The sequence below is a fragment of the Camellia sinensis genome, chromosome 11, assembly GCF_055761805.1.
Source record: "Camellia sinensis isolate YWXY chromosome 11, ASM5576180v1, whole genome shotgun sequence".
NCBI lineage: Eukaryota > Viridiplantae > Streptophyta > Magnoliopsida > Ericales > Theaceae > Camellia > Camellia sinensis.
In genome coordinates, this window is record NC_138971.1 from 123,084,642 (window position 1) to 123,099,769 (window position 15,128).

The 15,128-nt window shown below is 37.0% G+C and overlaps 1 protein-coding gene across 1 annotated transcript; it reads right to left on the minus strand.

Moving 5' to 3' along the window:
- Positions 1-4,477: 4,477 nt before the first annotated feature.
- LOC114272102 (EG45-like domain containing protein) lies at positions 4,478-7,251 on the minus strand. The gene is made up of 3 exons (XM_028213773.2): positions 6,933-7,251; positions 5,119-5,398; positions 4,478-4,768 (listed from the first exon to the last, which is right to left on the minus strand). The coding sequence occupies exons 1-3, from the start codon at positions 7,045-7,047 to the stop codon at positions 4,762-4,764; spliced, it is 402 nt and encodes a 133-aa protein (XP_028069574.1). The 5' UTR covers positions 7,048-7,251; the 3' UTR covers positions 4,478-4,761.
- Between the last annotated feature and the right edge of the window lie 7,877 nt (positions 7,252-15,128).

Here is a 15,128-nt window from a genome sequence, read left to right on the forward strand (position 1 = left end):
AACCAATGAATATACAATCCACAGATTTCGGGCCTATCCTAACCCGTTTGGGTGTAGGAATCGCCACTTTTGCAAGACACCCCCACATTCGTAAGAATTTATACGAAGGTTTAACGCCTTTCCATAACTCATACGGCGTCTTGTTCACCTTCTTCTGGGGTACTTTATTCAGAATGTAATTTGCAGAGAGAATTGCTTCCCCCCACAAGTTCTGTGGCAATCCAGAACTTATCAACATTGCATTCATCATTTCCTTTAGCGTCCTATTCTTCCGCTCATTAATCCCATTAGACTGAGGAGAATAAGGCGCCGTGGTTTGGTGGATAATCCCAGATTAAGCACAAGTCTCAATAAACGGAGATTCATACTCACCACCACGATCACTTCTTAGAGCCTTAATCTTGCGGCCTACTTGATTCTCAACTTCATTCTTATAAAGAACAAACTTGTCAATCGCCTTATCTTTGATTTTGAGTAAATAGACATAACAATACTTAGTGCAATCATCAACAAAAGTGATGAAGTACTTATTGCCACCATGTGATTGTAAAAATTTTAAGTCACACACATCACTATGCACTAAATCCAACGGTTCTGAACTTCTTTCAATAGAATGAAACGAAGATCTTGTCAACTTCGCTTCAACACAAGTTTCACACTTGTGTTTCGGATTAATCTTAAAAGATGGTATGTGATCTAACTTGATTAATCTACGTAAAGATTCAAAGTTCACATGTCCTAGTCTACTATGCCACAAATTGGGAGACTCAAGCATGTAAACAGAAGAAGATGCACCTTTATTCATCTTTGGGATAACAGTCATAACATTGAGTTTAAACATAACCCCCAACATATAACCCTTACCCACATATATTCCGCTTTTGGTAAGAACGACCTTGTCGGACTCAAAAACCATGCGAAAATCATGTTTACTAAGAAGAGACCCTGAGACAAGATTTTTACGAATGTCCGGAATATACAGGACTTCGTTCAATGTCAGCTCCTTTCCTGACGTCAACTTTAGGACCACCTTTCCTTTCCCCTCAACAATCGAGGTAGCAGAGTTTCCCATAAACAACTTCTCACTGTTTGTAACCGGTTCGAAAGTTGTAAACAGTTTCTGCTCGGAGCAGATGTAGCGTGTAGCCCTAGTATCAATCCACCATTCTCTTAGGTTTGAACCTACCAGATTCACCTCAGAGACAACGGTAGACAAGTGCATATCATCCTCCTCATGGGAGTGCTCTTGTAAGTCTGCCATATGAGCACGAGGTTTGGTCTTGTATGGCTTCTTCTGCTTGCGGTAGTCACTAGCCCGATGCCCCTCCTTACCACAGTTATAACACTTCCCAAAGAACCGATAACAGGTTCCTGCGGCTTGTAAGCCGACTTCTTTGCAACACCACCCCTTGCCCCCAGCTTAGAGCTCTTGTTCACAGGGGGCTTATTCCTTATCCCAGAAGATTTTCCATGCTCAACGACATTGGCCTTTACTGAGGAGGTACTCCCTCATTTCTTTCTATTATCCTCTTCAATCCGAAGTCGGACAACCAGCTCTTCAACAGACATTTCCTTGCGCTTGTGCTTCAAGTAATTCTTGAAATTCTTCCAACCATTGGGAAGTTTCTCAATGATTACAGCAACTTGGAATGACTCGTTCAACGACATCCCCTCAGCATGAATTTCATGCAAGATCACTTAGAACTCCTGGACTTGGCTTATCACAGTTTTAAAATCTATCATTTTAAAATCAAGGAAACGGCCAACCACAAATTTCTTTGCCCCGGCATCCTCAGTCCTGTACTTTTTGTCCAGAGATTCCCATAATTCTTTTGCTGAACTCTTGGAACAAAACACACTATAGAGTGAGTCTGCCAAGCTGTTGAACACATAGTTCCGGCAAAGATAGCCTATCTGCTTCCATGTGTCAAGCGCCATGACTTTCTGCCTGTCAGGCTCATTCTCTGCCACGGCTGGAGGATCCTCACTCAGAACCTTGGCAAGGTTTAGCGTGGTCAAGTAAAACAGCATCTTTTGCTGCCATCTCTTAAAGTTTTTCCCTGGGCGCTCATGGTGACTAAGCGGTCCTCCCGGAACAGCCGGAGTAACACCAGGATTGACCACAGAGGTCACAGCAGTAGGGGTTGGCAATCCAGTTGCCCCGGGGTTCAAATCCCCACTAACATTAGCAGTAGCAGCAGCATGAGTGATAGTTTCCATTTTTGAATATTACACCAGAATATCACTTCTGTGTTTCCAGAAATTAAACTTAACCCTTAGAAAATCCCTTAGAAGAAAAATTAATTCAAAAATTAGTCTCACCATAAAACCTAGAATCGAACATGGTCAAGAAAGTTCCCAGGAAGACTGGAGGGGTCACATCGATCCCGCTTAAAACCCAGTTAACCTTTTGACAAAACTTTTAAGAGCATGTTGACTCCTAGTACGTGATAAACAAATTAAGAATTAAATTTTCTTAGGGATGAACTAGGTTAAAGCAAACCAGGGTCCAAAACTTTTACAAGCAAAGTAAAACCATTGCTACAACAATATAAGCAAATAAAACTTGTTACTACAAATTGGTAAACAAATCAATTACATCTCAAGCAAAACATGCTTCAAACATTTTTGTTTTTACATCCCAAATTCTATTCATTTGGTTTTATATTTGTTTTTCGCATTGGTATCCCTACAAAGAAAGTTAGTAGCAAACCACAAGAAAATATAAATAAATAATCTAAAAAATTTAATTATAATAAATAATTGAAACCATCTAGCCAACTATTAATTATATAAGTAACCAACTAATATAAGGTACCAAAACAAAATACAATTTGTAACTTCAAAATTAAATTACAACTTTAAAATAAAGTTCAATACTCATGAGTCATGAATGAAATTAATTCATAATAAACATTTAAATTAATAACTCCAAATAGATAAGTCAAATTCAAAGTTAATGCACCCAATTAAATAATTCAGATTAATGCACCTAATTAAATAATTCAGATTAATGCACCCAAATAAATAATATAGATTAATGCACCCAATTAGATAATATAGATTAATGCACCAAATTAAATAATTCAGATTAATGCACCTAATTAAATAATTCAGATTAATGCACCTAATTAAATAATTCAGATTAATGCACCCAAATAAATAATTTAGATTAATGCACCCAATTAAATAATTCATATTAATGCACACAATTAGATAATTTAGATTAATCATGTACACAATTCATAAAACTCTATAACTCCAAATACATTAAATTATGTAATCTAGCCTAGAAAATAATAAGCATGTAACAAATTGAGACTAGAATAGAATTAGCATGTCAAAATTGCAACATCCATAAATTATATTTTATAACCTTAAAATTCATGCAAGTCATGGTAGGGAAATGATGAACCATACGCATAAAACAAAATCATACTAATACAATTAAGTATGCAAATTATAATAGAGCATTCTAATTAAACTAAGCAATTAGAGAGTACCATTGTATAATTTACAATTATTGAAATAGTGAGCAATTCCGCAACAATTCCTAGTAACATTATACAAAGCTAACCTAATAGTCTATATAAATCTATTCGATCAATTTCATAGAAAAGATATATAAAATCTGTTTTAAGCTTGTTGTTCAAAATTGTGAAATTAAATAAATAGATTTATGAAGAAAACAAATTATATACCAAGAACATATGCTGATAATTACAACTAAATTTCAACAGAAATACACAAAAAAAATAAAGGGTAAAGAGACAAAACCGAAGCCTGCACGGAAGCAATTTCCTTAAAATAGATTTCGCCGCCTCACGGGTCGAGTGCTTGAGGAAACCCGGCGTCTGTCTCCCAGGATACGACGGTCAAAACCAGCTACGACAGAAGCACTATCTGTCTAGCTTAGCGAACAAAACAATGGCAGCACTCTCTCACAATAGGAACTATCAAGCAAACTGACTTGTAAAATGGAAGAAAAAATTTCTATATTGAAACTTGACAGGAGGGTCTCAATTTATACATGTATAGGGGAGAGAGGAAAAGCCTTCAGCCTTTAAGGCTAGTCATTAAAACACCAAGCATCCATAGCCCCTTTCCACAAAATGAAAAGTATGGATGTCCAAAGGATTCACACCCTTTAGCCAAGAAAAAAGATTTAAATACTCTTTAAAATCCTATTCATGAATCTAACATCATGAAGCAATTTCTTGGCAATTTCTTATTCAAAACCCAATGGTTTTTGGCTCACTTGGACCCAACACAAAAAATAGTTAGAACCCACTTTAATATTTAATTAAAGTCACCACACTTTAATATTAAATTAAAGTCCCTAAAAATCATTTTTTCCAACCCCAAGTCATGATGTGTGGCCCAAAAGTTGTGTAGTTAGCAGAACTATTCCTTTATTTATCTTGCATGCAACAGTAATAAAATGAAAAAGAAGAATTAGCAATTTTAAGCAGGAATATAATGATTAATTTTTTGACCTCTTATTGAAATTATCATTATTCTAAATTGATTAATGGTGATTACATCAATATACATTTCGTTCTTCTTTATCAAATGAAACATGAGGATGAGTATTTTGACGGAATGGTCGTTACATTCCAATCTTTATTTTATGGAACCAAACAACTAGAAGCAATGCATATCCAACAAGGGATACTATCAGCTATTTCATAACCATTCATCTTCCGATGAGATTTCCAATGTAGAGGATTCGAGTTGTGCAAATAAATGCTTTAATTACTATCAAACCCTGCAAATATAACACATCCATATATTAGCATATCATTCATCTACAAACACAAAAACAATCCTTGCATGCATACAATACAAGAAGTAAAAATACAGAATAGAAACATGGGAAATTCTAATATTATATACACTCTTTAAAGATGGTGTACCACATGCACCTCTGATTATATCATTTTCTTCTTTAATTATGACATTATTTTAGTTATGACTCGTGAATTATTTAATTATGTCTCGTATTGTGTTTAGTTAAAACAATTTTTTCTTTTTTTAATTATAATTTAGAAAATTAAAATTATGTCATTTTTCTTTTTATTATAAAGTGAATAGTGTTTCCCTAGAAACATTACTTACTGTGCATATTCAACATTGATCTTGGCATTGGGAAATCTGGAGATGGCATTGAAGGCTTTGTTTGAAAGAAGTAGAGTACTTGGGCACGGGCTGTTTTTGCAAAAATCAACGACTTGAACAACAATGGATCCATCTTTGCAGGGTCGCTTGAGGCCGCTAATGCAGCGTATGCGGTATCTCCGACCACAGGCGGCACCGTTGTCCCATAAACCATCACTGGTGCCAGCAAAGTATCCATCTTCTGGGAATTGATCTTGGCTGTATCCTCCACACCTCGTTGCTTCATCATCAACAAATAAACGAAAAAAACCACTCCACTTTAGCCTTCATAACAATAATACCTGTCATATATATCTTCTATGGTACTGTAAATATGAGAATATTAAAAATATTAGGCATCGACAACTATGGGAGTTAGGTTTTGAATTTATTAACCAGCTTGGACATGGTGGTGTGTTATAAGATTATGGAGTCAGATGTATCTGAAATAAAAATGATATGTTTATAGATTTAAACTTCTTGTAGTGTGACTCAAAATAAATTTAATCCAGAAATTATTATTTTTATAATAATTTTTGTATACCCAGATCTTTATAATTTGGTCATCGTTGATTTTTGTAATTTTAATTATATCAATTGTCATTTAATTTTTCATATTTGTCAATTTAGTCTAATTTATAACAATAATTAAAAAAATATATATAAATCAAGGGAAAAAATGCTAATTTAAAAGGAAATAGATGGTTTCAAATTGGATAGTTCTATTTACATACCATCATTTCTCTCCGTTCACACCATATTACTTTCTTTTTATATTATTATTATTATTTACTATTGTGTCCCTAAAGCAAATTACTTTTGGACAAAACTTCAAAATATAATCTCTTAGTACACACCACCTACCACCACTATTACCACCAGCCAGTGCCACTGTTGTGAACCCCCTCCCTCCTTTGCCACTCCCTTTCCACCCTCGTTGCTATTCTACCACCCCTCGTTCTTTTAGAAATGAAGAGGACGGCGGTGGCAGTAGTAGGAAAGTAGGAAATGACAGCATGGCTTGGGAGGGGGTGGTGGAGGGGTTGGGGAAGGGGATGACATCGTCGGTTAATGGCGTGTGTGGTAGTTCTGGTTAGGTTAAGATTAACATTTGAGTTTGGAGTGATGAGGGTATTTTGATATTATTTAAAACTTAATTGAGTTAATTGAGACAAAAATAAATTAAAAAATTCAAATTGAGTGTGGCGTGAATTGAGTAAATAATGTGCATTTAGATAGTGCAAATAAAAGCTCCATTTCAAATTGGAGATCATTATCTCAATCACTTTGTCAAGTAGTAAATAGACTTATTTGGCCTTTGATTTCAATCCAATTTGTAAAGAAATATTATCAACTACATTTAATTGACATTGTATGAAAAATCCAAAGATAAAATTGATACAATTACTTACCCAAAAAAAATGATGCAATTAGAATTATAAGGATTAAATACATGTGTAATTTTTATTTATTTTTTGATCGGCTCACTAGCTTTTTTTTTACCAATAACAGTTAGTAGGTTAGTAATTAGAGTACAGTGCAGATTAACGTCTTTTCATAAACTTGAACTTAAAATCTCACACACTTTGGCACCTAAGTGCCCTCCTCATGATCACTTGGTCCAACAAAAACAGTTTACTAAAAAGCTTTTTGTGTTTTAGAAAAGGTGAAACTAAAGAAAAGAAACACAAGTAAATAAATAAAAATTAAAACATGTTAGTATGGTTAGGGTAGAGGAGGTTATAATAAAATGTAGAAGAAGTATTTGAACATACGCAAGTATGGAGGATCGTAAGATGTGGCGGTCCCAATATCAGCTGAAACCCTCAGAATATCACAACACTGCGAAACCATGAACACCAGTAATGCTGTTAACAACACTAACTTCATTGTTTCTTTCTTCGTTTGTTTGTTGTGAAAATGAAAATTAAAATGAAATGGGTTTAATATCTGAAGAAGGTGCACTTTTGTGAGTGATTCTATATTGTGTAAGTACAAACTAGTATGGTATTTATAGTTGCATTAGATCAAAGCATGACTTGATCTTTTGACCTTTCACCTTTCTGATATTTTACGGATCCTCTAGTTGGAGCCGACATGATGGAGTTGTTTGGTGAGCTTTTTTTTTTTTTTTTTTTTTTTTTTTTTTTTAAATTGTGTCAAAATATCCGGTACAACTTCTATTTATAATTTATAATATAAAAATAATTTAAATAAGCTGATTATTGAAAAAAAGATAGAGATGTGTTTTTTACTTCTACTTTTGATTATTAACTTTTAATACATATAAGTTACACCAAATAAGCCCGATGAATATCTTGCCATAGATGGAATTTAGGAGTCCCACGACAAAAAAATATTAAGTAAAACCATATGGGCTAAATTTATTTTAAATATGGACCTCAACATGTGAGAATTGAATTTATATTACACTATCTTTCTAGCAATTTTTTGTGTCTGATGTTATGGTCTCTAGCATTACTGATCCAGCAGAAAAACATGAAGCGCAAAATATGAAGCAACAAGAACAATTCAACTCTTCTAAAACTCTTTTAAATTTGACTTTTACCATAATTATAAAAAAAGAAGATAAAATTTGTCATTGGCACCATGTAGAATGGTGTCACTATTACACCCACATTGGATGGTAATGGTGATAGTAAGTGTGGTGATTAGTGATAGCGATGATGGAATTTTACTATTTAAATGTTTAAATTTCGGGTAAATTACACTTACACCCTTTAAGGTTTGGATTTAATATATATCACCATTTGAAGTTTGAAAAATTACATTAACTCTTTGTTATTATAATTATTTAGACGGAATGAAAATATTGAATTTATGCACTTTCTTTCTTTGCTTTGTTGTACTTCTATTTTTTTTTCCTTTGCTTTGCTTTACTTTTTTTTTTTTTCAATGTGATTTCTTCCATTTGTTTACTAGGAGTTGTTAACTTTTATATAAAAAGGGAGTTTGTGAAATGAGACTATTAATCACAGGGGTAAGAATGTAATTTTCAGAATGTCAGGGGGTGGGATATAATTGGACCAAACCTCAGGGGGTGTCAGTGTAATTTATCCTAAAATTTTACTGTCTAGATTAATGTTAATAGAGTAAAAATAAGAGAGTTGTTATAATAAGGACAAAGAATGGAGTGTATTTGAAGCAATGTGAAATGAGAATAGCAGCTACCAAAAATAATGTTAATAAAGTAAAATTTTATTTTGTTAACAATAACTTCACAGTAAAATTTTACTTTTTAAAATTTTATAATCAACATGATCTTATTAGATAGATACTGATAAGAATATTTTAAAAATACTAATTTTATTAAAAATAAATAGCTATATAAAAAGTTGTACAGCTCAAATGTGAAAGGGTATTTTGTCAATGACATAGATTGTGATAAGCAATCTGAGAACCCAGCCACTCAAGCCACTCAAGCAGCCAAACAAGCTACGGTTTCAGCACAGAAGGCTTCAGCTTATCAGTGCATTCTAGAGTATTCTTGAGGTAGTTAGTTTGTTAGGAAGGTAGTTAGTTTGTTTGGCCTTAACCACAAGTAGTTAATTGTTGGTTAGGTAGTTGTGGTCATTATCTCTTGTTATATATACATAGACCATCTCTGTATTTTGTGTGTAAGTGAATAATATCAAGAACTCCATTTCTCTTTATGGTATCAGAGCCATAGGCTCCTACGAGCACTGCTCTTCAATGGCTTCTTCCATCACCATAGGTGTCCCAGAAAGTATACCAGAGTCTTCTTTTGCCATTCCTTCAAACCTCAAATTGTTGATCTCAAATCTTAATGCATTCGTTACTATCAAGCTTGATTCATCCAATTACATAGTTTGGAAGAATCAATTTTACAACATCTTAAGAGCAACCAAGCTTCTTGGCTATGTGGACGGATCTGAAGTATGTCCTGCACCAGTTATCTTAGATTCAAATCATCTTGAAATTCTGAATCCCAAGCATACTCTATGGACTACAATTGATGCACATCTCTTGAGTTGCATAACAGCAACTCTATCACCTTCACTGTTCACATCTGTAATTCACTGTCAAACTAGTTATGATGTTTGGCATACTCTTGGCAAACGGTTTACTTCTCTTTCTCGGTCTCATATCCATCAACTGAAGAACAAATTAAGTCATATTGTGAAGAAATGATCAACTATGGAAGACTATCTGCACAAATTCAAAGTTCTTGCAGATCAGCTTGCTTTGGCTTCATCATCAGTTGATGATGAGGATTTAGTCCTTTTAATTCTGAATGGACTACCTGAGGAATATAATGCTTTCAAAACTACAATAAGAGCCAGATCAGATCCTATTACTGTGGATCAACTCTGCTCTCTTCTGTGTTCTGAATCAATTCACATAGAGTCTTCTCTTAAGCATCAACAAATTTCAGAAATACCAGGATCTGCTGCCTATGTTGCTCCTCGAGGCCAGTATGCTAATAAAGGAAGTCAGAAAGGCTATTACAGGGGCAGAGGCTCTTTCAGAGGAAGGGATGGAGGTAGGTTTCATGGTCAGATGTCTAGTCACTATCCAAGAGGAGGATCAAATCAGTTTCAGAAAAGCAGATATAGCTCTGCACACAATCCAGGACCTAGCTCCAGCTCTGTAAACAGCACAGTCAATGCCCCATTAATTTGTCAAATCTGTGGCAAGGCAAACCACACTGCTCTAGACTGTTGGCACAGATTGGATACTGCTTTTCCGAGTTCTCAAGCTTCCTCTTCATCCTTCAAATCCTCTCCAGGTCAAAGTCAAGCTTATGTAGCCTCTGCTCATACACCTTCCATCTCTTCTCCTTCTTCATCTGAAACCAACTGGTTTCTTGATTCTGGAGCCACTAGCCACATGACAAATGATTTACGTAACCTCTCTCTTTACCAACCGTATCAAGGTCAAGATCAAGTGACTATTGGTGATGGTTCTACTCTTCCCATTGCTCATACTGGTAAAGGACTCCTTCCTACTCCTTCTTTTCCTTTTCATCTTACCAACCTGTTGCATGTGCCTACTCTTTCTTCCAATTTACTCTCAGTACATCAGTTAACCAAGGATAATCATTGTACTATTACTTTTGATAAAGATTTCTTTCTTGTTCAGGACAAGAATACTCAGAATATTCTGTATAAAGGTTGCTACACCAAGGGCCTTTATCCACTCATTTCTTCATCCTCTGCTGGTTCCTTTGTTCCTTCATCAGTCTGTCTTTCATGTTCTACTACTTCAGCTGATTGGCATTCAAGACTTGGTCATCCATCTTCCAAGAAGCTTCATCACATTATGGCTCATCATCACTTAGGTTCTAAGTCTTCAACTTTGTCTAACAAGACCACCAGTCTGTGTGAACATTGTTGTGTTAGTAAAAGTCATAGATTAACTTTTTCTTTGTCTAATTCCACTGTCAATAAACCTTTGGCCCTTATTCACACAGATGTGTGGGGTCAATTTTCTGCTTCTAGTTCTAGTTGTAAATACTATGTGTTGTTCATTGATGATTTTAGCAAATTTACTTGGGTTTTTCCTCTTCATTACAAAAGTGAGGTGTTTGACAAATTTCTTGAATTTAAAAGTTTTGTTGAGAATCAGTTTCATACTCATCTTCAAGTATTAAGGAGTGACAATGGGGGCAAATATTTGAGTAAGCCATTTCAATTGTTTCTCAAACAAAAAGGAATTGAGCACCAACTTACTTGTCCTCATACACCATCACAAAATGGTGTTGCTGAAAGAAAACACAGGCATCTCATAGAGACTACTGTGACACTTATGCATCAATCCTCTCTTCCTTTGGCTTACTGGTTTGATGCACTTGCCACTGCTGTCTTTCTTATTAACAGACATCCCACACTCAAGCTTCAAAATCTCACTCCGTATGAAGTTTTGTTCAAACAAAAACCTGATTACACTTTCTTGAGATCCTTTGGATGTAGATGCTATCCATGGCTTCAACCTTACACATCTCATAAACTTCAAACCAAATCTATTCCTTGTGTATTTCTTGGTTATCAACCTTCTATTAAAGGTTATAGGTGCCTTGATCCTACCACAGGACGGGTCTATATCTCTAGACATGTGCTCTTTGATGAACTATGTTTTCCTTTTCAGTCTTCTCATCCTTCTGTTTCTGCATCATCTTCCATATCACATTTGCTGAATTTCTTTTGGTCTCCCTCAGACCAGTCCAGTTCTTCTTTTCCATCACATGTTTCTACTACAGCACCTCAGCATACACATCCCTTTCCAGCTTCGCCAACTGCAGCACCTCAGCCTACAACTGCCATTCCTCCATCACCAGCACAGTCACAGCAAGCTCCACATTCTTTTCCAGTTTCACCACCAGCTGCTATCCCTCAGTCAATAGCTCAGCCACCTATTTTCTTTCCTCCTACTGACCTGCCCTCAGCTCAGGCAGTCTCTTCGTCTGCTATTGAACCTCACTTAGAAGCTCAAACATCCTCTTCTATTCCTCTTCTATCCACAGTTCCATCTGATCAGATTCCTATTTCCAATATTTCTATTGATCTCCCTTGTCTCAATTCCAATACTCATCCCATGATTACCAGATCCAAATCAACTTTTCCTCACTCTTCTTTCATTGCTTGTCCTTCTTCTTCCTCTCTTCAGTCTGAACCACAAACTTATCAACAGGCAGTATGTTCCTCTGTTTGGCAAACTGCTATGCTTGAAGAATTTCAAGCTTTACAAACACAAGGCACTTGGTCTTTAGTTGATCTCCCACCTGGAAAACAAGCAATTGGCTGCAAATGGGTTTATCGAATCAAGAAAAATTCAGATGGTTCTATAGCTCGATATAAGGCAAGGTTAGTTGCCAAGGGTTTTCTTCAAACTGAAGGAGTGGACTATCATGAGACTTTTAGCCCTGTGGCTAAGCAACCAACTATCAGAATTCTGTTATGTCTTGCACTACATTTTGAGTGGTCCATTAAACAACTTGACATATCTAATGCATTCCTCCATGGTGTTCTTGACGAAGAAGTGTATATGGTCCAACCTCAAGGTTTTGTTCACCCTAATAAATCTCAGCTTGTTTGCAAGTTACACAAGGCTCTCTATGGTTTAAAGCAAGCTCCTCGAGCTTGGTTCTCTACCTTCTCCAACTTTCTTCTCACTCATAAATTTGTTCAAAGTCAGTGTGATTCTTCTCTTTTTATTAAGAAAACTTCTACTGCTATTACCATTCTTCTCATCTATGTAGATGACATTCTTCTCACAGGAAGTGATCCTCTCTATATTAACTCTCTCATTACACATATGCATACAACCTTTTCCATGAAGGAGCTTGGCCTTGTCAATTATTTCTTGGGTATTTCTGTCACCAAAACTGCTTCTGGTTATGTTCTTTCTCAGCAAAAATATGCCTCAGAGTTGTTAGCCAAGTCTGGTATGAGTGACTGCAAGTCTTACTCTTCTCCCATGGCTACTAAGTCCACTTTTAGTACAGAAGTTTGGTCGGAGCTCTTCAATATCTTACCCTTACCAGACCTGATTTAGCTTTTGTGGTTAATCATCTTTGTCAGTTCATGCACTCTCCTATGACTAGTCATTTTCTCTCAGTCAAAAGATTACTCAGGTATCTGTAACAAGCCCGCGGGGGACCTCGCTACAGCTCGGACTCGATTTTGTTGTCACGGTTCTAAATCTGAACCAAAGAGTCCAAATCCGGCAAATCGTTTTGAGAAAACAGATTTTTGAAAGAAGTGCCAAACATGGACTGCTTTGCCAGATACAGAGTCGCCACCTAAATATTTTATTTTGAGAAATTTAGGAAACCCTGACTCGGTGCCAAAAGGCCACGTGTCCGTCATCACCAAAGTTGCCTCGGCTCGGGAACTTGGGTACGATTGGGGAAGGTCACTTCGTGAGCACCCCCGCTCGCCCGATCAAAGATCGGCCTCTACTAACCGTGATATCTATTTTTGAAAACTTTGTGTGTTCTTATTCCGGTTATTAGCCTAGGTTACTATGTGATGCACACAGCATATAAGTATAGACTGGATCGCCCGAATTCGAACAAAACATTTCATGCTTGTTTATTTGAAAGATGATTTGCTACTCGCAAGTAGGCTTAAAATGCAGATTTTACCACCCGCAGGTGGGTTTAGAAAAGATGGTTTTGCCACTATCTAGTGGGCTTAAAACAAACAGTCGATGATTTATTCCAATCTAAACAACTCAACCTTCACCCACAGGCATTCAGGCAGATATATCACATAAGCACATAGCCTCGTGGTAAGCATGCTATTCATGGCAGTCACTCACACGCATGCGAGGATGCTAAAGCATAGAACTTACCGAGTACTCCAAGCCAAAATAGGAACTACATTAGAAATCATGCATGATCCTAAGTATACAAAAATGCTTAATGCAACACATGCAAAATGAAACTATAGTAGGCTCGGCTATTCTAAGATGGCATATGAAATGCTACAACTAACATGTATTCAACTTGGAATTGAAAATACAATGCAGTTAGTATGATGCGCCGAGCCCGGTGCATGCAAAACAGATGAATGATGCAAACATGCTGTCATACTGTATGCTAATTTAAACATGCCCTAATCTAACCATCATAAGCGGATAAATAAAAGGGAGAAAGACGTGGGGTTGGAAGACATACATCACACTCACGCACACTTATTACAGTTGTGCCCTCACTCGGAGGGTCCGAATAAATAATACAGTCCAAATATTACAGTCCCCAAAATAAAAGAATATTACAGTCCAAAATATTACATAATTCTAATTAATTAATGAATTAACTAGAAAGCAAATAAAACTGGCGTGCAAGCCAGGGGCTGTCTTGCTTCTGGTGGATGATGCACGTCCGGGCTGTCTTGCGCGGAAATCCACCGGAATGCCCCAATTAGCCTCTGTTTACACCTGTTATTCTTGAAAAGCGTGCCAAGTCCCGGAAAGTTGCTGATTCTTCGTTTTGCTGCAACAGAGAGCAGGAAAGGGGCATAGCAATGTATTTGCACAGATATATGCATGTCTCGATCCTCGTGCCACCAATCACGCATACCGAGGCATGATGGCAGAGGAGTCGAAATGCACAACTCAATATAGGATGAATGCACATGAAACTACAGCTAAAACCTAACTCCATCATGGATAATCCGGAGTGTCGGCGACTGGGGAATTGAGACACATTCCGTCACTCGGAGTACGAAATGTACCTCGTTTCCCGTGCCCGGGCTAACTCTTATTCCGGACACGATGCAATATGCATGATATGCATGAAATGCAACTAAGATACAATCCTAACATACTCAATGCTATGAAAATGAGATGCCTCGAAATGCGTGCACACGGGCATGCAAACCGAGAAAATGATATGTCTCGAAATGCGTGCACGCGGGCACGCAAACTGAGAAAATGATATGTCTCAAAATGCGTGCACGCGGGCACGCAAACCGAGAAAATGATATGTCTCGAAATGCATGCACGCGGGCACGCAAACCGAGGCGATGATATGTCTCGAAATGCATGCACGCGGGCACGCAAACTGAGGCGATGATATGTGTCTCGAAATGCGTGCGTGCGGGCACGCAAACTGAGGCGATGATATGTGTCTCGAAATGCGTGCGTGCGGGCACGCAAACCGAGGCGATGATATGTGTCTCGAAATGCGTGCACGCGGGCACGCAAACCGAGGCGATGGCAGAATGTAATGTAATGACATGAAAACATGATGTGGGCTTATACCAACATGAGTGAGCCTCAGCCACACTCACATGGGATGCCGGTGGATAAAAATAGGGTGCCTCGAAATGCGTACACACGGGCACGCAAACCGAGGCAATGATGGAATGCTATGAAATGACATGGAAATGACAAGTGGGCTTATACCAACATGAGTGAACCTCAGCCACACTCACATCGGATGCCGGCGGATAAAAATGAGGTGCCTCGAAATGCGTACACAC